This window comes from Electrophorus electricus, unplaced genomic scaffold, assembly GCF_041902795.1.
Source record: "Electrophorus electricus isolate QZ-2024a unplaced genomic scaffold, ASM4190279v1 Scaffold31, whole genome shotgun sequence".
NCBI classification, from domain to species: domain Eukaryota; kingdom Metazoa; phylum Chordata; class Actinopteri; order Gymnotiformes; family Gymnotidae; genus Electrophorus; species Electrophorus electricus.
The window spans coordinates 1,267,844-1,293,341 of record NW_027658594.1 but is presented as its reverse complement, the minus strand read 5'-3'; the positions used below and the strand labels follow the sequence as shown (position 1 = coordinate 1,293,341).

The 25,498-nt window shown below is 41.3% G+C and overlaps 1 protein-coding gene across 1 annotated transcript in view; it reads right to left on the bottom strand.

Annotated features, from left to right (window-relative positions):
* LOC145655653 (homeodomain-interacting protein kinase 2-like) overlaps positions 1-25,268 on the bottom strand; it is a 146,694-nt gene extending 121,426 nt beyond the window's left edge. Inside the window, exon 1 of the mRNA XM_081709148.1 lies at positions 25,192-25,268. Coding sequence (XP_081565274.1) covers positions 25,192-25,268 — 77 coding nt within the window. The remainder of the gene's footprint in view (positions 1-25,191) is intronic.
* Positions 25,269-25,498: the final 230 nt, after the last annotated feature.

Genomic DNA, 25,498 nt, shown 5'->3' with positions numbered 1-25,498 from the left:
AAATGAGCTTTAAAAGCTGCATAAGTACAAAACGTCTGCTTGCAGTCAATGCTAACACATTTGAAAAAACAAGTGGCTTCGTTTCTATGAACTTTACAGTGCAGCACACAACCCTTCAAAGCATCAAGTTCTTTGCTACAAAAACGGCAGGTAATCATTGTTTGGCAAACAAACTAACAAAACAACCCGTTAGGGTTTTAGCCTCCTCGACTGATACTACAAAACTACCGCAGCACAACAGTATGAAAAAAAAACGAACTGAAAAGCTTTAACACGAAACCCACCTTTCGGCGTTATAACTATGACTGAAAAATATACCCTCGATCGAAAGGAGAAGCTAGTATATTTCTGACAACAAACGTTAGCATTATCGTATTTCCAGTCTGAAGAAATTAAATTGCTAGCGTACAAGTGCTGCATGCGGTGAGTCTACCGTATCTTCAAGCGCGAGCAGCTCGGCCGCGCACTCACCGACTTCGCCTAAACGGTCGCTCTCGCGACAATGAACCAGTCCAATAAAAGAACGGAAACAAACTCTACTGCTCCGTAATTTGACCATTCGGAGCTCATATGTTTAAACATTGAAAATACAGACCTTTATTTTTGCAGGAATGCAAATTTACGCTGAAAATCCATTACTGTTAAATTTGAAATGGCCTTAAGGCACTATAAATATGACCAAATGACATTATTTCGTAATGAAAACGCAGAAACTTTTTTTATCATTAGCAAATTATTAACAATTAATATGATGCAAAAATAAAGAACATGCTGTCATCTATCTAAATATTGACAACATATTCCTTGTTCACTGCAGTCACATGCACTTATTTTATTTTATACAGCGAACATAAATAGGAAAGTGTTAACATTTCAGCTTAACCCTCAAATGTTTTTTCAGAGGCTGTAAAAATAGTGCATATAATACATTTTTAGAAACCTATTACTACAGTATTACTACTATCCTACTGATATGCTGTTAAATATAGGTCCGGTTGCAGAGGTCTTTTTTTAGCAGCCGTTTTAATACGTGTAGTAAGACAGGTAAGCGTGGTCGGGTCGGTCCGGGGTCGTACACGGGGTGGCGTTCAGGAGGTGACGGAGGGTCAGGCAGGAGACGAGGTCTAGAAAGCAGGCAGGAGTCAATAACCGGGAAACCACACAGGATGAGGAAACGCTCGTACGCCGTATAGGAAAGCAATACTTCGCGACTAGTATGCGATGAGGAGAAGCTTATTAAAGGGGTTGGTAATGAGGGGAATAGGACTCAGGTGTGGGCAATATTTGAGACAGGGATAGGTGCGGTGATCAGGATAGGTATGTGATCAGGACTACATAAAGAATTACTAAACAGTCCAGGGAAGTTATCATCAGGAGCTCCAGCCAGTCTTCCTATAAGGAATTACTAAACAGTCCAGGGAAGTTATCATCAGGAGCTCCAGCCAGTCTTCCTATCTTCGGCTGGGTTGGACCGGCTGGGCGGGATCTTCCCTCGATGACTTGGGTGGAGGCGGCTGCTCACGATTTGTCGCCCGCAGGTCCGGAAGCGCACCAGCTGATTTGTCCGTTTCAGGGGTGGGCACTGGTGACGTTGCCTCCTTGTCTTTACGAGGCTTAGGCGTAGGCGCTTTAAGTTCTGGGGCTGCGAGACTTCACGGAGGGAGTGTCCTCATAGGACAACGACGCTTCTCTGAAAGCCCCCCCAAGGGAGAATCCCCATGGAGGACCAGCTCCACCTGCCTCTCAAAGGCATTCAGGTCCAGGACACTGCAGTCCCTTACTCACCTAACTGACACACACACATACAAACAAGGAGACGTTTGGAAGCAGGGGCCGTATCGTGACAGTATGTAAGTAGGATTGCTGAGCTTGTGAAACAATTACATTTACATTTACGGCATTTAGCAGACGCTCTTATCCAGAGCGACTTACAAAAGTGCTTTGTCATTTACTCATAGAATATGTCCAAGTACAGTATAGTAGGTTAGAATTAAACATACCAATGAACAAGAATACTGTAGAATACAGGGATAAATGCTAATACTTAGAAGTGCAAAATACATAAGGTCTGTCTTAAACAATGATAAATGCTATAAACAATAAGTGCTAGAGTTTGTTAAAAAGCATAAATGCCCTACAATAAGTATTAAATTGGTCAGTCAATAAGGGAGCAGTGTCAGTTGTCCTTTAAATATTCTGCAAATAAATGGGTCTTCAGTCTGGGTTTGAAGACTGCAAAGGACTCTGCTGTCCGGACAGCAAGCGGGAGTTCATTCCACAATCTTGGAGCCAGGACAGAAAATAGTCTCGATGCTTGTCGTCCATGAGACCCGAAGCAAGGTATTTCAAGCCGAGCCGTACTTGAGGTTCGAAGTACTCGAGGTACAGATCGGGCTTTGACCATTGACCTCATGTATGAAGGGGCTGGTCCATGAAACCAATTTTAAACATCTTATGTGTAGTATAATGTACTCCATGCATTATTTTGTAGTGAATGCATTGTAGATTAGTGTTGCTGGTCATTTGGGTGCTTACTATATCATACTTTTGGGATACTTGTGGAAGTGACATGAAAGTAGTGTTATGAGGAATATGTTTGCCTTTTTCTATCCAAGGTGTAAAGTTTAATAATTTTTGTTGTTGTTGAAGGTAAAGTCTTGATTGTTCCAAATACGAGAATGAATAGTTCTTTGTTATCTTGTGGAATTTCCACCAGGCTGTTAGAGTTATGGCCTCTGTCAAACAGTTGAAACATGGATGTTTTGAATTGATTTGCTTGATGGTAAGTCTGACTTTTATATCTCTGCATAATGTTTGTTCTATGTCTATCCATATTCTGTCTGATATACTGGGTTTAATCCATTGTATTACATATTGTAGTTTATTTGCAATAATCAACTACAGTTCTGTATCATTGTGAGTTTGATTCTTTGTGATTTATTTTTCCAGTTATGATGGTGTCCAAAGGTTTAAACCAGGTTGCTGGAGCTGGATAGCAATAATTGAAAACAAATCGTTTATCTTAGGCATTATCACTTTAATTGTTGCAATTCTTCCAAAGAGTATAAGGGGCAAATTTGTCCATCAATGAAGTTTGTCACTTATTGTTTTAAAAACTGGAATGATATTAAATTTGAATAACTGACAACTGCAGAGAGAATCTAATACCCAGATATGTAATGTGATTGGCATTCAGAGGGATGGGGAATGTTTTTTAATTGCATCATAAAGTTATGCTGCTGCAATAGTATAATATACAAATATACTAATTGAGATACAATTTTACCAGTTATGTGTGATGCTCTGTGATGGTCATAGAGAACACCACAGACAACTGTGTGGCACATCACTGTTAAACATGCTGATTGCAACCCTGGGCATCATGAACTGTACAATATTAACCTCAGACAACGTTCTCGGAGTGAAATCTATAAACATATTCATCTAACTATCATTACTTTCTCTAACAGCTCATTGGATGAGAGGCCATTAAGTGAAAGGGAGTTTTAATATCCTTTCTATTTTTAAGTTTAAAAAAACACAGACATAAAAATTTCAGAAAGTGAGACAGAGAAAGGAAACCAGACTTTAAAATGGTGCTTCGCTCTTGAGTTGCAACAGTAGCGTAACGAGGGGTGGCCCGAGTGCCGCAGGGTGAGGGGCAGGACGCACAGACTCCAACGTCTGGGACGTACATTTATTAACATTTAACACAGAACACTAACGGCACTCACAAGAATCACACGCGATTAATACAAACAAGAAACGGTTAACTGCAAATGCACTGTATATGCAAAATGAAAGATGCAGGGAGTGGTTGGTCTCTTTTTCAATCAAATCTGAACAGAGTGAAATCTTCACATTTGATTAATTTGACAGACTTTAAAGGGATAATAGACAACATATAAAATGGAACAGAACACGATATAAAAAGGAACTAAATGAAAAACAAACGAAAAAATACTTTTTATCACACTTGCCCAGACAAGCACCAAATCAGACCAAAATAGATCAAGCAAAGGCATAACTGGGAAGAAGCATATTAGCCATTTATTACTCTATTGTTAACAACCTAACAACAGTAATCTGATTGTTAACTGATTGTTAACATACTTTTCAAGTCTTTAACCGTTTTGCTCCCAACATCCTATATGAATGGGTACGAATGCGGCTCATTACCCGCCTGCACAAACTGCTTCTGAAATACTGGGCAGCTAAAGGGTTCTTCACCTGTGTGGATTCTCATATGCTGCTTTCTGTGGCCTGTTTCGCCAAAGCCCTTCCTTACAGTACTATGACAAGCAGACACCCCTGTGTGAGGGTTTAGGTGCTCCTCAAGAGCCTGTGCATGTTAGAAACACATGTTGCAAATATCAGTGACGTTATTTCTCATTTTTGTGATTAGCCATGTTTTTCTGTAGCTACAAAGTTTTTGGTAATTTAATAAAACAGACATCTTAAGTTTTACGACAAAATGTGCAAATAAGCTGGCCTGAGAGGTGCGTTCGGGAATATGACTCAGTGCGTCTCTGGTGCTGCTTTTGATGAGTGCAGTGTCATGAGAGTGCGGCCATCTAGCAGTACAAAGAGGGGTTACAGCTTCTCCCGGACGTTTCCAATAAATGTCTAGATTTGTGAGTTATAGAAAGACAGCTGGAAGAGAAGTCCTCCCAGCCCAGCACACAGGGCCAAGTGTCAAAGCGCTGGGAGGTGAACTGAACTTTCATCTTAGTCAGGTACTCCTGAACCCTCTTACAGTCATCAGACAGCAGCAGCCACGCATGTTTGGTCATGGGGTCCAATGTGACCTCATCCACAGCACTGCAGATCCAGTTCCACAATGAATTTGGAATGGATTTTGAAGTTCTCCAGGATCGCTGTTTACTGAGGACCCAAAGCTGTGAAACTACATCCTGGTTATGTTTGAGTAGAGACCATGCGATGAAGTCCAGGACAGGCAGCATGGATTCCAGCTTCTTCTTAAGCTCCAGCTGCCTGAAATTCTGTGCCAACTCTGCCCTCATCATGCCGCACCGCTCTGAGACTGTCTGGAGTTCTTTAGCCCATTCAGTGTTTCTCTGCTTGGTCTCCTTCACTGCCTAGGTCCTTCACTTCCTCTCTCCTGCTGCCCTTCACGTGGACTGAACAATGTATCAACAGCTTTGAGACGGCTGGCCCACTGAAAAATGTGCTGGCAACAGTGTACGGTTCCACCGCAGTCATTACTGCTACTGGATGCAGTTGCAGCGCCCTCGTCAGGCTTACAGACACGCTCCACCTCTTGTTTCCACTGAGCGATAAACTTCACGCACTCCTTGAGACCGTGCAAATTCCTCAGGTCTGGTGCTTGATGTAATAAAAAGAGAACAGAGGTTTAACATTGAATTAGACATATTAATAACATAATCACAGAATGGTATGTGTCCTTTCAGAATGATTTGTGTACAGGGCAGAGGCCTCTGTAAAGGCCTCTGCAGGCTTCTGCAAAGGATGGTGGATAGGCTCCAGCACACTTACAAGTATGAGATATTATTTCCATCAGGCTCAGGACCATCTCTTTAGGATAAGGTCAAGAGAAATCTCTTGGAATGTGGTGTTAACAGGTTCCAACTGGTGTGGGTGTTTTATATTACTTTGCATATATTGACAAATGTATGGTTTGGATGCAATGGACGTGAAGACAAACGCAAATATGTAAAGGAATGTGGGGTGAATACATAACCACTACTGAAAAATGTATGAAAATGTGGGTTCTCTGATTTTTAGACATTCTCCAGAGGGTGCCTCAATAATGCGTGTTAATGTTAACCTACAATAAAGTACGTGCACAGTTATGCTCTTTAACCAATTCTGAAGTCTGCATTTTTATTTAATATTTGAATTGAACTTTAAAACTAGCCGACTGGGCACCTAGGAACCACATACTGTTGCTATGTGCAGAGATGTGGGCTTGCAGCCCATTGTTGGGCAGAGTCCATCGCACTGCTCCAATAGACCTGCTCTGACTGCTACTTTCCCACGTCGGCAGTCGAAGTCGTTTCTCCTTCACAATGCTTTTCACCTGGTTGGCCAGTTTCACCGTCTCAGTAGACAAGCTAAAAGAAACTGTTGGCAGCCTCTCGTTGCTCCTGTAATATGACCGTCGCCAGACCAGAGAGTGGAACTGGATGGCAGTGTGGCACTTGCAGCTGCAGTTTGTTTGCTTCAAGATTTAATACGTGTAAGTGACCTTTGCTTCTCGTCCTGTCTTTACTGGTTTGTTAATAAGGTCATTTGAAATTGTGTTGTACATAAAGGAATATTACAGAATTATTCTCTATTTTAAGCTACACTGTGGGGTTTTGTTTTTTTGATCTTTACATTTATATTAATGCAACCCAATACACTTATCTAATGATCAGCTATGACCTGTAAGAACTGACAATCTGAACATTCAAACTTTAAGAGGAATAAAAACAAAAAAATGATCAGCTGTTCATGTCAAAATCTGTAATATGTAATAGAAATAACTGTAATATGTTCAATATAACTGTAATATGTTCAATTACCACCATGTAACATATAACTGTAAATATGTCAATTGCAAGATGGGACTGTACATTCTGTACATACATATATAAATATCCATATATACATTGTACATATAAACATTATATATATATATATATATATATATATATATATATATATATATATATATATATATATATATATATATATTGTACATGCACTATTAATATATTTTTGTATATATATAGAATATATTTCTCTATGCACCCCTGTTTTTCTTTTTCCTCAGATTGGACAGAGCACTCAACCATTTCACTGTGAGTTATACTGTGTATGACTATGTATGCGACAAATAAACCAAACTTGAAATGATTTTACCTTTTTCTGTCGTTTTCATTTTAAGCTTAGAATAACCAAGGCCTGGACTTTGTAAGGTGGTTTTGAATCCAGGTCAGCTAGGTGAGGACACCAATAGCTTACTGGGTAAGCAGCCACACTCTAACAATGGTGGGCTCGTGTGCAGAACAGTTAGAGCTTGGATCAAGCAAAACAAGAGGAAAAAACGAAACACCTCGGTGAGCGTGGAAAAGGGGAGAACAAAGAACGCCACGGAAAGAAATGGCAACCCCGATGCACTGGGGAAAACTCGCACTAAAAGCTCCCAAACAAAACCAGAAAACGGGGAGAAACTTGAATGGCTAAGGGAAGCCTCAGGAGAGAGACAGACTCGAGAGGGGAAAACTGGAGAAGGGAGGGGACGTGTAAAAACACTGACACCCTCGCAGAACAGAAAAGAGGCATAGCACAAGGGCTCACAGACCTCAATACCCAGAGTTACCGGCTAGGAGCTTGGCTCAAAACTTTATCAAAAACCCAGCACTGAATGATTGGGTCACTGGGCTTATATAAGGTCTAGCCCAGCTGTTGGGTGTTGATCCTGATCAGTGGCGTGGTTGACTCGACGCCTCCCTCTGGTCGAGGGGGCCTCGGCCTGGTGCCAACCCTTACAGGCTTGATGTCTACAGACATGGCAAAAATATTTCAATGTTCAATGCATTTCAGTTTCAATGTTTATTTTTTTCAGTTAAAATGTTAATTTTTTTTACTGCTTATTCTTCCATTAGACAGCCAGAAGCGCAGCACTGGTTAAAGTTTTTGAGCGGCTTCCTGCGCGCACTGGTCCTGGAGCACAGCGACTGCCTCATCCACCTTAGGGTGCAGAGACTCAGGTCATAGAGAACACCACAGACAACTGTGTGGCACATCACTGTTAAACATGCTGATTGCAACCCTGGGCATCATGAACTGTACAATATTAACCTCAGACAACGTTCTCGGAGTGAAATCTATAAACATATTCATCTAACTATCATTACTTTCTCTAACAGCTCATTGGATGAGAGGCCATTAAGTGAAAGGGAGTTTTAATATCCTTTCTATTTTTAAGTTTAAAAAAACACAGACATAAAAATTTCAGAAAGTGAGACAGAGAAAGGAAACCAGACTTTAAAATGGTGCTTCGCTCTTGAGTTACAACAGTAGCGTAACGAGGGGTGGCCCGAGTGCCGCAGGGTGAGGGGCAGGACGCACAGACTCCAACGTCTGGGACGTACATTTATTAACATTTAACACAGAACACTAACGGCACTCACAAGAATCACACGCGATTAATACAAACAAGAAACGGTTAACTGCAAATGCACTGTATATGCAAAATGAAAGATGCAGGGAGTGGTTGGTCTCTTTTTCAATCAAATCTGAACAGAGTGAAATCTTCACATTTGATTAATTTGACAGACTTTAAAGGGATAATAGACAACATATAAAATGGAACAGAACACGATATAAAAAGGAACTAAATGAAAAACAAACGAAAAAATACTTTTTATCACACTTGCACAGACAAGCACCAAATCAGACCAAAATAGATCAAGCAAAGGCATAACTGGGAAGAAGCATATTAGCCATTTATTACTCTATTGTTAACAACCTAACAACAGTAATCTGATTGTTAACTGATTGTTAACATACTTTTCAAGTCTTTAACCGTTTTGCTCCCAACATCCTATATGAATGGGTACGAATGCGGCTCATTACCCGCCTGCACAAACTGCTTCTGAAATACTGGGCAGCTAAAGGGTTCTTCACCTGTGTGGATTCTCATATGCTGCTTTCTGTGGCCTGTTTCGCCAAAGCCCTTCCTTACAGTACTATGACAAGCAGACACCCCTGTGTGAGGGTTTAGGTGCTCCTCAAGAGCCTGTGCATGTTAGAAACACATGTTGCAAATATCAGTGACGTTATTTCTCATTTTTGTGATTAGCCATGTTTTTCTGTAGCTACAAATACTTTGATTTTGAAAAAAAGTTTTTGGTAATTTAATAAAACAGACATCTTAAGTTTTACGACAAAATGTGCAAATAAGCTGGCCTGAGAGGTGCGTTCGGGAATATGACTCAGTGCGTCTCTGGTGCTGCTTTTGATGAGTGCAGTGTCATGAGAGTGTGGCCATCTAGCAGTACAAAGAGGGGTTACAGCTTCTCCCGGACGTTTCCAATAAATGTCTAGATTTGTGAGTTATAGAAAGACAGCTGGAAGAGAAGTCCTCCCAGCCCAGCACACAGGGCCAAGTGTCAAAGCGCTGGGAGGTGAACTGAACTTTCATCTTAGTCAGGTACTCCTGAACCCTCTTACAGTCATCAGACAGCAGCAGCCACGCATGTTTGGTCATGGGGTCCAATGTGACCTCATCCACAGCACTGCAGATCCAGTTCCACAATGAATTTGGAATGGATTTTGAAGTTCTCCAGGATCGCTGTTTACTGAGGACCCAAAGCTGTGAAACTACATCCTGGTTATGTTTGAGTAGAGACCATGCGATGAAGTCCAGGACAGGCAGCATGGGTTCCAGCTTCTTCTTAAGCTCCAGCTGCCTGAAATTCTGTGCCAACTCTGCCCTCATCATGCCGCACCGCTCTGAGACTGTCTGGAGTTCTTTAGCCCATTCAGTGTTTCTCTGCTTGGTCTCCTTCACTGCCTAGGTCCTCTCTTCACTTCCTCTCTCCTGCTGCCCTTCACGTGGACTGAACAATGTATCAACAGCTTTGAGACGGCTGGCCCACTGAAAAATGTGCTGGCAACAGTGTGGGGGTGTACGGTTCCACCGCAGTCATTACTGCTACTGGATGCAGTTGCAGCGCCCTCGTCAGGCTTACAGACACGCTCCACCTCTTGTTTCCACTGAGCGATAAACTTCACGCACTCCTTGAGACCGTGCAAATTCCTCAGGTCTGGTGCTTGATGTAATAAAAAGAGAACAGAGGTTTAACATTGAATTAGACATATTAATAACATAATCACAGAATGGTATGTGTCCTTTCAGAATGATTTGTGTACAGGGCAGAGGCCTCTGTAAAGGCCTCTGCAGGCTTCTGCAAAGGATGGTGGATAGGCTCCAGCACACTTACAAGTATGAGATATTATTTCCATCAGGCTCAGGACCATCTCTTTAGGATAAGGTCAAGAGAAATCTCTTGGAATGTGGTGTTAACAGGTTCCAACTGGTGTGGGTGTTTTATATTACTTTGCATATATTGACAAATGTATGGTTTGGATGCAATGGACGTGAAGACAAACGCAAATATGTAAAGGAATGTGGGGTGAATACATAACCACTACTGAAAAATGTATGAAAATGTGGGTTCTCTGATTTTTAGACATTCTCCAGAGGGTGCCTCAATAATGCGTGTTAATGTTAACCTACAATAAAGTACGTGCACAGTTATGCTCTTTAACCAATTCTGAAGTCTGCATTTTTATTTAATATTTGAATTGAACTTTAAAACTAGCCGACTGGGCACCTAGGAACCACATACTGTTGCTATGTGCAGAGATGTGGGCTTGCAGCCCATTGTTGGGCAGAGTCCATCGCACTGCTCCAATAGACCTGCTCTGACTGCTACTTTCCCACGTCGGCAGTCGAAGTCGTTTCTCCTTCACAATGCTTTTCACCTGGTTGGCCAGTTTCACTGTCTCAGTAGACAAGCTAAAAGAAACTGTTGGCAGCCTCTCGTTGCTCCTGTAATATGACCGTCGCCAGACCAGAGAGTGGAACTGGATGGCAGTGTGGCATTTGCAGCTGCAGTTTGTTTGCTTCAAGATTTAATACGTGTAAGTGACCTTTGCTTCTCGTCCTGTCTTTACTGGTTTGTTAATAAGGTCATTTGAAATTGTGTTGTACATAAAGGAATATTACAGAATTATTCTCTATTTTAAGCTACACTGTGGGGTTTTGTTTTTTTGATCTTTACATTTATATTAATGCAACCCAATACACTTATCTAATGATCAGCTATGACCTGTAAGAACTGACAATCTGAACATTCAAACTTTAAGAGGAATAAAAACAAAAAAATGATCAGCTGTTCATGTCAAAATCTGTAATATGTAATAGAAATAACTGTAATATGTTCAATATAACTGTAATATGTTCAATTACCACCATGTAACATATAACTGTAAATATGTCAATTGCAAGATGGGACTGTACATTCTGTACATACATATATAAATATCCATATATACATTGTACATATAAACATAATATATATATATATATATATATTGTACATGCACTATTAATATATTTTTGTATATATATAGAATATATTTCTCTATGCACCCCTGTTTTTCTTTTTCCTCAGATTGGACAGAGCACTCAACCATTTCACTGTGAGTTATACTGTGTATGACTATGTATGCGACAAATAAACCAAACTTGAAATGATTTTACCTTTTTCTGTCGTTTTCATTTTAAGCTTAGAATAACCAAGGCCTGGATTTTGTAAGGTGGTTTTGAATCCAGGTCAGCTAGGTGAGGACACCAATAGCTTACTGGGTAAGCAGCCACACTCTAACAATGGTGGGCTCGTGTGCAGAACAGTTAGAGCTTGGATCAAGCAAAACAAGAGGAAAAAACGAAACACCTCGGTGAGCGTGGAAAAGGGGAGAACAAAGAACGCCACGGAAAGAAATGGCAACCCCGATGCACTGGGGAAAACTCGAACTAAAAGTTCCCAAACAAAACCAGAAAACGGGGAGAAACTTGAATGGCTAAGGGAAGCCTCAGGAGAGAGACAGACTCGAGAGGGGAAAACTGGAGAAGGGAGGGGACGTGTAAAAACACTGACACCCTCGCAGAACAGAAAAGAGGCATAGCACAAGGGCTCACAGACCTCAATACCCAGAGTTACCGGCTAGGAGCTTGGCTCAAAACTTTATCAAAAACCCAGCACTGAATGACTGGGTCACTGGGCTTATATAAGGTCTAGCCCAGCTGTTGGGTGTTGATCCTGATCAGTGGCGTGGTTGACTCGACGCCTCCCTCTGGTCGAGGGGGCCTCGGCCTGGTGCCAACCCTTACAGGCTTGATGTCTACAGACATGGCAAAAATATTTCAATGTTCAATGCATTTCAGTTTCAATGTTTATTTTTTTCAGTTAAAATGTTAATTTTTTTTACTGCTTATTCTTCCATTAGACAGCCAGAAGCGCAGCACTGGTTAAAGTTTTTGAGCGGCTTCCTGCGCGCACTGGTCCTGGAGCACAGCGACTGCCTCATCCACCTTAGGGTGCAGAGACTCAGGAGACTCCAGCATATGCAGTAGCTTCGAGTTGTCCAGTTCCAGGAACATACACGTGATCTTCCCTGCAAGGGTGGGCTGCATGTTCTGGATCAGGGGAAACAGACGCTCACCCAGTATCTGCTTCTGCTCCTGTGGAGGTGCAGCAGCCAGCATGGAGGCACTGAGAGGTTCCTGACCCTGCACATGGACCGCAGCCAGCTGCACGGGCACCTGGAGCTCTGCCCCCAGGTGCTGCTGTGGGTTGAGAAACATAAATGTTTTATAATTGATTTGACTGATAAATGGTAAGTTCGACATTTATATCTAAGGGCTGTGTGCCCAGGTGTTGCTGTGGGCTGTGAACGCCTGAGGTGGTTTTGTACTGTGGTACTGCTCTCACCAGCGACGCCTTGTTGGCAGCTTCCGCGCTGGCCATCCCTGTCCCCGGAGCCTCAGATGCCATGGTCTGATAGGCCATCGTGCGTGGGACCTGGCAGGCGGTGGTTGGTCGGATGGCGCTGAAGGCCTGCGGGCAGGATGCGGCTGGACCGATGGCACTCGGCATATCCTGGACTTGCTGTTGGTGGACGCACTGCATGGCCCAGCAAGGGCTGGGGAGGAGTTGTGCCAGCTGGCTGCTTGCGCAGTAGGCAGGCCAGTTCTGAGCTTGTGGAATGGCTTCCATGTTGTAGCCGGAGGGCGGGGCAGGCTGGTAGGGGTTGAGCACGAGGTTGGGCAAGGCACTCACGCTGGCCGTGCGCTTCATGTACTTGTTGGAGAGGTGGGCCTGCCGCTCCTCCTTGCGCTGCGCCAGAGCCACGTACAGTGGCTTGGTGCCTACAACGCGCCCATTCATCTCCGTCATGGCCGTGGCGGCCTCCTCCGGCGAGGAGAAACACACGAAGCCGAACCCTTTGGAGCGGCCGCCCTCCATCATCACCTTGGCACTCGTGATGGTCCCGAACGGAGAGAACTCCTTACGTAGACGCGCGTCGTCCAGACCGTCGTCTAGGTTCTTGACGTACAGGTTGTCTCCCTGGTAGCGAGTCATACCGTCCTGCTTCATCTGCTCAAACTTTCGTTTCAGCCCTGTCTGCCTCTCGCCTTTCTTCTGGGCATAACCCACATACACCTTCTTCCCATTCAGCTCCTTCCCATTTATCTCATCCACAGCCCTCTGGGCATCCTCGTGCCTCTCGAAGTTCACAAAGCCAAAGCCCTTGGACTTGCCGCTCTCGTCGGTCATGACGCGAGTGCTCAGCGTTTGGCCAAACTTGCTGAAGATCTCCTTCAGCTTGTCGTCGTCCATGTCCTCTCCAAAGTTCTTGACGTACACATTGGTGAACTTTTTGGCCCTGGCCCCCATCTCAGCCTCTCGCTCCTTGCGAGACTTGAAGTGGCCAATGAACACTTTGCGGTCATTGAGCAACATGCCATTAAGTCTCTCAATTGCTCTCTCCGCAGCCTCACGGGTCTCAAAGTGCACAAAGCCGTAGCCCTTAGAGCCATTCTCGTCACACACCACCTTGCTGGAAAGGATGTTCCCAAAGGCAGAGAATGTGTCGTAAAGAGCTTCGCTGTCAATAGACTTGTCAAGGTTCTTGATGAAGATGTTGCCAACTCCACTCTTCCTCAGAGAGGGGTCTCTCTGGGACCACATAATTCGCACAGGTCTGCCTTTGATGATGTTAAAGTTCATAGTGTCCAAAGCACGCTCAGCATCTGCCTGCTGCTGAAAGTTCACGTATGCGTATCCAAGTGAGCGGAGGGTCATCGCGTCCCTGCAAATCCGTACGGAGACTATTGCGCCAGCAGGACTGAATTTCTCGTATAGCATGGCCTCGGTAACGTCTGGATGAAGGTCACCCACGTACAACGAAGTCATCGGCGAACTTGGAGCACTTGGATTCATTTTCGTGAGGATCGTCGGTCAACCTTTCTGGAAATCGTAGTCGAAAGTAGTAAATGAATAAAATAAAATCGTAAATGATTTAACCAAATGATCTAACTGCACGAATTATAAAACAGTTTGAAACAGCAATTCAACAGAGCCAGGCAAGTGTCGACCGACCAAAGCGATCAAAGCAACACTTTAGCTTTAGATTCAAATACATGACAACTTGATTGTTACGTAAGAGTGCTTTTACGTAAATGTTTATTTTTAAATATTATACAAACGCTATTTATTTATTTATGAATTATTCAATTATTTTAACTTATAAAATTAATGGCGTGAATGAGAGGCTTTAACAACGCCTTATATTTCAAAATATTACCTAGTCACAGCATTTTCCAAAAATCGTCCATATGCTGCTCACACTGAATCATTTACCGCATGGCTCAGAATAAATACTTTTAGTTTGATAAACGCAGCAACATTCATTTTCTTTAGCCTAATGCTCGGCAAAAAACATCGCATTAAAGTTAATTAATGGGATGAAATCAGTTTGCCTTGGAGCAGGCCTATGTTCTTTGAGGTTAAAAATCATCGCCTGGATTGTAAACCTTAGTAGAGTTCCACAACGAGGTGCGATTTGTAAAAGGACGTCTTTTTCTCTCCGAGTTAGAAATCTGGAGAAATAAATATATCAATTGATTTCCGCCCATCGGAGGACCTTTAGAACTTTATTATTTATTCATTATTTATTTCTAACTTCTCACTGTGTCCAACTATATCGGGTGTATAAAACGTATGAACAGACATAAATAACGTGGGGGAAACGGGAATAGGGGAGAGAGGAAAAATAAGACGAACAGAGACGAAACAGACAAACGGGAAATGCAGATAGAGTATTTTAAGTATTAGCCACCTGCACCATTACGGGAATGTGTGTGTGTGTGTGTGTGTGTGTGTGTGTGTGTGTGTGTGTGTTCGTGTGTGACTGCTTGTGTGCGTCTGCGTGTGTGTGTGTGTGTGTGTGAGAGAGAGAGAGAGGCTATGTGCGAGTGCACTGTATATGTACACGTACTAGATTGGGATATTTATCATTTATGGATTAGCTCTGTAAACTTTTTATCAAAGGAGTCCAGTCTAGGTTATTGGTTCTTATTGATTCATTCTGAGATTTTTTTCCATTGATATGTAGTCTATCAATAGATTTTTCCATTCGGTGACACTAATATTATTTTTTGTTTTCCAATTCATGAGTATGTTTGTATTTGCAATTAATAATGTTATATATATATTATCCTGTTTTTTTTTCTATTGTCACATTGGTTGATGACATGTCTCCTAGGAGACATAAAGATGGTGTTGGATGGATAGGGTTATTTAAATCATGGGACATGTGTGTGATTACTTATTGCCAAAATTGCTTGATAGGTGTGCTCTGCCACACGATGTGAATGTAATCGTCAGCTGTCTTTGGAGTAAAGTATGTACAGATTGCTGAGCTTGTGAAACCAATTTTAAACATCCAATGTGTAGTATAATGTAATCTATGTATTATTTTGTACTGAATGCATTGTAGGTTAGTGTTGCTGTCATGTGGTAATTATTATTACACATTTTAATCCAAACTGTGGCGTCGGGAGCTAGTAATAAATCTTCCTCCCATTGTCTCGATGGGAGAGTAATTATGCGATTTGATTTCATTATTAGTTTGTATATCTTATGCGATAGTTTTTTTGTATTAGGAATGTTTATAATACTGATATGGATGCAGGTGAGTTTAATGTCTCTGAACTGATAGTTGCTCTTACCTGCTTTCTATATCTTATGTTTGGGCTACTTGTGGAAGTGACATGAAAGCAGTGTTATGTTTATGTGAGTGGAATTTGATATCTTGTGAAATTTCCACCAGGCTGTTAGTATCATGGCCACCCACAAATTGTTGATCATGAATGTTCTTTAATTGATTTGACTGATAAATGGTAAGTCTGACTTTTAGATCTTTGCATAATGTTTGCTATATGTCTATCCATATTCTGTCTGATATACTAAGTTTTATCCATTTTATACCATATTATAGTTGATTTGCAATAATCAACTACAGTTCTGTAATGTTGTGAGTTTGATTCTATGTGATTTATTTTTCCAGTAGAATCAAGTTATGATGTTGTCCAAAGATTTTAGACAGGTTGGTGGCGCTGGAATAATTGAAAACAAATAATTTCGTTTAGGTAATATTCTCATTTTAATTATTGCAGTTTGTCCAAAGAGCATAAGGGGCAAATTTGTCCATCAATGAAGTTCGTCGCTTATTGTTTTAATAATTGGATGACTATTTATTTTTGAATAACAGACAACTGGGAAGAGAATTTAATACCCAGATATGTAATATGATTGGTATTCAGGGGGATGGGGTTTTTAATTGCATCATAAAGTTATGCTGCTAATATATAGTATAATACACAAATATCCTACTGGAGATACAATTTGACCAGTTATGTGTGATGTTCTGTGATGATCATATAGAACACCACAGACAACTGTTTGGCACATCACTGTTAAACCTCCTGATTGCAACCCGGGGCATCGTGAACTGTACAACATGACCCTCAGACAATGATCTCTGAGTGAAAGCGATAAACATAATCATCTTCATATCATCACTTTCTCTACAAGTTCAGTGGAAGAGATGTCAGTTAAAGGGAGTTTTAATACCCTTTCCATCTTTAAATTTAATAAAAACACAGATGGAAAAATTCCAGAAAGTGAGAGAGAGAAAGGAAACTAGACTTTAAAATGGTGCTGCCCTCTTGATTTACAACTGTAGATTATTGAAATTATTACAAATGTCCGATGCCAAAAGGGATTGTGTCAGTGTTTCACTACTCAGTATTGCATTTGGTAGACAGTATAAACAATTAGACTATGGTTAAAAAAATCACAGAAATAAAGCAAACACCAATATAATCTTGAACCACCTAGTCCCAGGAAACATTAGATTACTGGAACAAAATCAGACAACTAGCAGAACAACTTTTTAACCAATGATGCAGATGCACTTTTAGTGGATTTATTTATCTGTATTTCAATCCACTAAAGTTTTTCACTTGATCTAACATTACATTTAAGACCGAAATCCTGTTACGTCTCACAGAAGATTCCACTGATCAAGCTGCTACTTACCCATCCTGGTCCTGGAGTACCTTTGCTCTGTACACTTTAGTGATGTCTTTGCTACCAACAAGCCTATTTTAATCCATCAGATAGTAACCAAACGCTCCTTTGCTGCAGAGCACAGAAATCATTCAAATTTGCAGTCAACAGATACATCTGGGCCAGATTTTGGATCAATGGACTAGGCTGGAACTGCACATATACTGTATATGCAAAATTCAAAATACGGGGAGTGGTTGGTCTCTTTTGCAATCAAATCTGAATACTATGGAATTCGTTTCACATTTGTTTAATTTGACAGGTTTTAAATGGATAATGGACATCACTAGACAAAAAGGAATAAACAACTATATGAAAAGGAACAAAACCAAAAACAAAGGAAGACTTTAACACACTTGCCCAAACAAGCACTAAATCTGACAAAAATAGATCAACCAATGACATAGCTGTGAAGGAACATATTAGCCATTGTTTTCTTGTCATCAACAGTAATTTTAACTGATTGTTAACATACTGTTCACGTCTTCAACTGATTTGCTCCCAACATACGAATGGGTACAAATATGGTTCATTACCCACCTGCACAAATTGCTTCTGACATACTGGGCAGCTACAGGGTTCTTCTCCCATGTGGATTCTGACATACTGGGCAGCTACGGGCTTCTTCAGTTGTGTGGATTGTCTTCTGCTCCTCCATGTGGCCTGTTTCACCAAAGCCCTTCCTGCAGTATTTGCAGCACTATGGGAAGCGGACACCCTTGTGTGTGCGTTTAGGTGCTTCTCAAGAGTCTGGGCACGTTTGAAACACCTGCCCCAAACATCACTGACATTATTTCTTGTAGGTGATTAGCCACGTGTTTCTCTAGTCACAAGTACTTTTTGATTTATTTGTTTTTTTAAATAGGTAATTTTATATATAATGGCAACAAATGACATTTTAAGTTTTATGACAAAACGTGCAAACAAGCTGGCCTGAGAGGTGGGTAGCGGGATATGACTCAGTGCGTCTCTGGTGCTGCTTTTGATGAGTACAGTGTCATGAGTGCGTCTGTCCAGCGGTGCAAAGAGGGGATACAGCAAGGCATGGCATGGTGTTTATTCATTCGTTTGCATAGAAAATGACGCCTTTTCACATTGTGGAACTACAAATATGGCGGTCTTTTTTGTGCGGCGTAGTAATGACATATGTTGTGGAATTTTGAACAAACAGCAAGTCAGACGTGATTAAGAGAGTAATTTAATAAGAAAAAGAATAAAATAAATGTTTGGCTCTCCTCAGGTAGGGAGCCCCGAGTATACAAAACCGTGGCTAGTTATACTACTCCTGTGCTGTCTTTAACCAATCATCTTTTCTTAAGCAGCTCTTCTTTCCTTTGTTGCTGTGGCTATAAGCCAATCAGCTCTCAGCTTGTTTTTTTCCACAAACCAACCCAAACTGACTCCAAACAGTGTGGGTTGTGTGTCAAGTTGACCTTGATGTTAACAGTTCCTGATACATGTTCAACTTAATCAGCAACAGGCGGATATAAATGTGCAAACAGCATTATTAATTTAAGAACAAAAGGATCAGTGTGATTTTATATGAATCACATAATACATAGTTTCGTATCATTTTCCATCACACGTAAAAACAGAGTCTCACCGTATTGTCGGGCAGGAGGATCTGGACTCATTTATTACTTAATATCTTCCCCCATCTAGCGGTCATTCGAGGTTAGTCTTGAATTGATTTCTGTCGTGCAATATTTTAGATATAAATGTTTACATTTTCTATTACAGAACACGGCAAAGTATAGTCAACCAGTTCTAACCTTTTGAGAAAAACTTTAACTTCAAAGTAGGTGAATCTATTTACTTAGATTGAACCAATCGGATCACAGTTTATTTACATAGCATCAATGCTTTGAGTGCTTTAGATATAAGGACATCATGGCGATCTTTCTGCTCACACCTCAGTCAGTCTATAATTCTGTTCTATGTGTTTCTATAGCTTCCAACTTTCACGAGTTTCTTGAATCTGTGGAGAAAAGTGCAGACTCAGGTACTTTCTTATTTGTGAACTTTTATACATTTTATGTAATTTATTTATCATCTATAATGTTTTATTACTTTTCATTTATAGATATAAGGACACAAAAACAGTTCATATACTCAATGAATTGTTACAAGATAATCTTTTCTAGAGAATGTTTACCATTTGTTAAAAGACTGATTTATTTCTAAAAGTTTATGCAGTGGGTTAATTTGTCACATGGAGGCAGAAGGGGTGAATCTGATATACCCCTCTTCCATCATCAACTATTCATCGAGTCCTCCAGTGGAGCTTGTACAACCAAAGAAACGCATACAGCGGTCACCGGCGGTTCTAAGTTACATCTAAAGAGGTCTAGGCCTATACACACTGTTCCACCTGAGGTAATAAAATGTTTTGGGGTAAAGGTATTTTCATGAGGCGATCTGTGATCTAATTATAATAGGCTTTGAAGCTCTCTGCAACAGGTGCAGAGTGGTGCAAGACTGTGTTTGAAAGCATAAAGAGGAATAATGTTTCTGGGGTATCTTAAGGCCTTTGTGGGTCTGTAAGTGCAGAGCAGAGGCTCTGATGCAGGTGGTTTCAAGGCCTCTGTGGAAGTCTACGGCAGATGACTCTGGACTGTTCCCGTGAGAAATAGCTTCCTAAGTATTGGGAAAGATCCCGGCTTTTAAAAGACGTGAAAGCCTCTTCGAGAGTTCTGTGGCTAAGCAAGGTTCATTATCTTACCATAAGAGCAGGGTGATACTGACCTGCAACATCATCTTGCAGGTGTTTGATGGTATGAGTTGAGATCATCTTTGTTAAAAACAAAAAAAACAACAACAAAAAAAAAAACCCAGGAAAATCTTCCAATAGGATATACTGGGGTCAAGCTTCAATTTGTACAATGATAGATCTCAATTTGCATATATTGAATAATGTATGGTTGAACACAGTGGTTGAGATTTCAAACACCAGTATGTAGAGAAGGTGTGGCAATCACATAATCAGTTGTGAAAACTGGATAAAAATGTGTGTTCCTTGTGTGATTATTAGACATATTCTGGACTATGCCTCGTTTGTATGTAACGCTGAGCTCAAAATAAATAATGGACCTACTACTCTCTTCAATTAATTCTTGAGTCTGCATCTTTATTTTCTGTTTAAAGAGGACTTAATAAAATTACTGGAATGTGGGCAATATCTAGTAACACAGTGCCGAGTCTGCTAAACGTAGATCCCAGCCTTTTATATGGCCTCTTCCCTTTAATTCTACTGACTATAATTAATGTAAACCTTGTCGATTCTGGTGTTTGCTGTATAGAGGTAGCGAAAACTTTGCTAAAACAATGAAAAATATGCATCCTGTGAAAAGTTTATTGAACAATATAACATTGTTCCTTACCCAGAGCCATAACACGTCATTGATGGAAATCACACTGATGTGAGGGCGGTATGGGCCAACTCAACTGTATTTCCTGATTGTTTTATTCTGCAGGAGGATGTGGTCCAAATATTTAAAAAATCACAGGTTTGTTTAAGAGGACATAGTCGAACAGTTTGGGCTTACTGTTATTTTAATACTAGTGGTAACTATTAGTAAATACAACAATCTGACCATCCTCATACTGCATTGAGGGGTGATGGGGTGATGGTACCAGATGATGTTTAGGTATGTGGTTATGTTAATTTATTTTTGTTCCTTTATATTCACATATTTTGCAAGTGCGTATGTTATTGAGTTTAAAACCATCCATATATTATGCAATTATAGAAAATACAGAAACTGCATGAGACTTCTCTTGACTTGCTAGAAGTTCAGACTGTAGCAAGCTTAGCATTAGTAAATGGAATAGGTGTCATTTTAAGGATTCATTTAAAGTATTCATGAGGTATTTCTCCTAACATCGATGTATCGACAGTACCAATAAAATAAATAGCATAACAAGAATTACAGGTGTACAATAGTGTAGTTACCCACAATGGTTGAAGTGTTTGAAAAGAGTTGTATTAAAGAATAGTTGGTTGGTTCGTGGCATAAAGTCATGAAACGGTGAAATGAGGTCATAAAAAGAGTGTTTACAGGGGAAAGTGCTTTAACATTGAATTAGACAAACTAATAACATAAAACAAGGGAGTTTAGAGATTCTGTGTCCTTTCGTAATGATTTGTGCATATGGCAGGCTGCTGCAAAGGATCCTGGGTAAGCTTCAGCAGACCTCAGTGTAAGATATATTAATGTTATTAATCATAATAATACTATTCAGAGGTTACTTGACTAGTAATCAGAATGTTGCTAGTTCAAGCCCTACCACTGCCAAGTTACCACTGCTGGGTCCCTGAACAGCAATGAATCCTCAATTGTATTATTAATACAATCCAATACACATGCCTAATGCTCAGCTGTCAACTGCAAAAACTGACATTCTGAGCATTCGAACAGTAAGAGGAACAAAAAGAAAGGAGTCACCGACTGTACACGTGTCAATCATTTAGCCTTTTTACATGTTGTTTTAGTTTACTGTAATCAAGGCCTGAAACTGGAGTCTATGGACCAGGCAAAAATATTTCAATATTTAATGCGTTTTTATTTTTTCAGTTTCAATGTTTCAATGAGACTCAGGAGACTCCAGCATAAGCAGAAGCTCCAAGTTGTCGATCTCCAGGAGCAAACCTGTCCCTGCAAGGTTGGGGTGCATGTTCTGGATCACGGGAAACAGACCATCGATCACCCAACATCTGCTTCTGCTCCTGCGGAGGTTCCAGATCCAGCACGGAGGCAGTGAGAGGTTCCTGGCCCAGAGATTGGTCTGCAGCGGGCCTGATGGTACTCGGCATGTATTGGAAATGCTGTGGCTGAATGCTGTGCGTAGCCCAGCGGGTGCTGGGGTGGAGCTGTGCCAGTTGCCTGCTCGGGTAGCAGGTAGTCCAGTTCTGAGCCTGTGGAATGGCCATCATGAAGTAGCCGGAGGGCGGGGCGGGCTGGTAGGGGTTGAGCACTGGGTTGCGCACGGCACTCACGCTGGCCATGCGCTGCATGTACTGGTGGGTGAGGTGGGCCTGCCGCTCCTGCTTGCGCTGCGCCAGGGCCACGTACAGCGGCTTGGTGCCTACGATGCACCCGTTCATCTCCTTCATTGCCTCGGTGGCCTCCTCCGGCGAGGAGAAACACACAAAGCCGAACCCTTTGGAGCGGCCGCCCTCCGTCATCACCTTGGCACTCGTGATGGTCCCGAACGGAGAGAACTCCTTACGTAGACGCGCGTCGTCCAGACCGTCGTCTAGGTTCTTGACGTACAGGTTGTCTCCCTGGTAGCGAGTCATACCGTCCTGCTTCATCTGCTCAAACTTTCGTTTCAGCCCTGTCTGCCTCTCGCCTTTCTTCTGGGCATAACCCACATACACCTTCTTCCCATTCAGCTCCTTCCCATTTATCTCATCCACAGCCCTCTGGGCATCCTCGTGCCTCTCGAAGTTCACAAAGCCAAAGCCCTTGGACTTGCCGCTCTCGTCGGTCATGACGCGAGTGCTCAGCGTTTGGCCAAACTTGCTGAAGATCTCCTTCAGCTTGTCGTCGTCCATGTCCTCTCCAAAGTTCTTGATGTACACATTGGTGAACTTTTTGGCCCTGGCCCCCATCTCAGCCTCTCGCTCCTTGCGAGACTTGAATTGGCCAATGAACACTTTGCGGTCATTGAGCAACATGCCATTAAGTCTCTCAATTGCTCTCTCCGCAGCCTCACGGGTCTCAAAGTGCACAAAGCCGTAGCCCTTAGAGCCATTCTCGTCACACACCACCTTGCTGGAAAGGATGTTCCCAAAGGCAGAGAATGTGTCGTAAAGAGCTTCGCTGTCAATAGACTTGTCAAGGTTCTTGATGAAGATGTTGCCAACTCCACTCTTCCTCAGAGAGGGGTCTCTCTGGGACCACATAATTCGCACAGGTCTGCCTTTGATGATGTTAAAGTTCATAGTGTCCAAAGCACGCTCAGCATCTGCCTGCTGCTGAAAGTTCACGTATGCGTATCCAAGTGAGCGGAGGGTCATCGCGTCCCTGCAAATCCGTACGGAGACTATTGGGCCAGCAGGACTGAATTTCTCGTATAGCATTTCCTCGGTAATATCTGAAGGTCTCCGACGTACAACGAGGCCATCGGATCACTTGGAGCACATGGATTCATCTTCGTGAGCCAAATGATCTAACTACACGAATTATAAAACAGTTTTTCAAAATGAACCAGCATTCAACAGTGCCAAAATGTTTCATGGAAGAATTTAGCTTCATAATGGAGATCAACCACAACTTGCTTTTTATGTAACAGTGGACGTTCTTTTAAAAAACAATTAACCGAACGCGTTAATAGCGTGAATGCGAGGCTTGGGTCTGTTTTAGTCTATTAACTATACTAGGCTTTAACAACGCCTAACATTTCAATATATTAGCTAGTTAAAGCATTTTTCGAAAATCGTCCATATGCTGGTCACACTGGATCATTAAATAAATACTAATAGTTTGATAAACGCAGCAACCTTCATTTTCATTAGCCTAATGCTAGGCAACATAAATCGCATTAACGTTAGTTATTGAATGTATCAAAAGTAAACATTTAGAAGTAAATCATAACTAAATATTTTATTTAAAGTACGTGCGAAATATTAAAAATTTATAAATTTGTTTTTGCTTTACCCCCCCGCCCCCGACCATCGGAGGACTTTTATATATATATAAACTTATCGGAGGAACTTTATATATATATATATATATATATATATATATATATATATATATATATATATATATATATATATCTTATAGCTAGATAATAAAAGGCCACCACATTAACTTTTCAAATGCAAGCCTTCTTTTACAGTAAAAAAAAAGATTCAAATATTTTTCTAATTATGCATACTATCCCTTCTATCAGAATAAATTAGAGCTGCATCTAAAGATAATTTTCATTTTTTCATTTTTTCTGTTGATTTTTAATGCAAATTAAATAATTACTGGCTATTTCACACAGCCCTAGTAGTATGTGTTAAGTGCTAAGATACCTCTTTACTCTGTGCACTTCACTGTTTCCTTCCCTTTATAGGCTTATAGACTACCACACCGCTGTGGAACTCACAATAACTAACGCGCCTTTTATCGGTGCGACTTCCTCTTTAAATTTTACACAATCAATATTCTTATGTGTTTCCCTACTTTGGCACAGGTGTCTGTTCTTGAATGGTGAGTATTGTGTGAGTAATGGTGAGTATTTTGAATTGTGTGTTTTTGCTCTGCATCTTGTTCATCAGGATGTGCAGTTCTTAAACATGCCGTTGAATATTTGCATATAAACATGTCTAGCATGCATATAACTGGCAGTTCATAACGGACTAGACAATGACATTGTTTTGTTGTTTTAGCTTTATGCTCTTTAAAATTAGAATATAGATGAATCGGTAAATACGAGATTAAGTCTAGAATGTCAGTCTTAATTGGAGTGTATATAGAACTCTCGCTATACTGGGTAAGCCATACAGTCATCAGTCCATTTGTTTAAAATGTTCTTTGATGTGAAGCTCATATTATTTTTCCCCCACTTACGCAGAACTTGACTGTGAAAATGTCTGTTGGAAGAATACAACAGGGGAACTCTCAGTTGTACTTCACATCACTGACACTGTGTAGACTTTAACTAATGTACAGTTGTGTAGATTTACAGTTGTGTACAATTAGAGCAAGTGACCTAAGCAACATGTATTGCATACTCAGTTTGCCTTAACCAACCTATCACTTCATCATGGTCAGAATATTTGCTATAGATATTTGCTATAGATACATGTAATGCTTCAGCAGTGCTACTAGTTCTAATACACTCAAACTAGTGCACCAGAGTGGGTGATGTTAATGGTACTGTTAGAAGCAAACCTACATGACTGGGGTTGGGCTTCCACACACTGTCCCTTTCTCCCAGTTCACCGAGCGGAAACGACTTGTTCTCAGCCTGGTTGGCTGGGTTAAGAACACAAGCAAGCGGACAGTTGTGGGGCGGGTCCAGGGGCCGTGACATCTTGTCAATGAGAAGTGGCTACTGTATGCTGTGCACCAGGATGCCTTTCCATTGAGGATGTCTTTTGTGATACCTACAGAGTGCATAAGACTAGGTGAGAGGATTCCCTTAGCAGCTGAATACATTTGGTTATTTTCTGGTACCTTGTCCCCCCCGTCTCTCTTTGTGTTTGTACGGCAGGATACGGCAGAGCCTACGCAACAGGACACCTTTCCAGTGAGGACATCTCT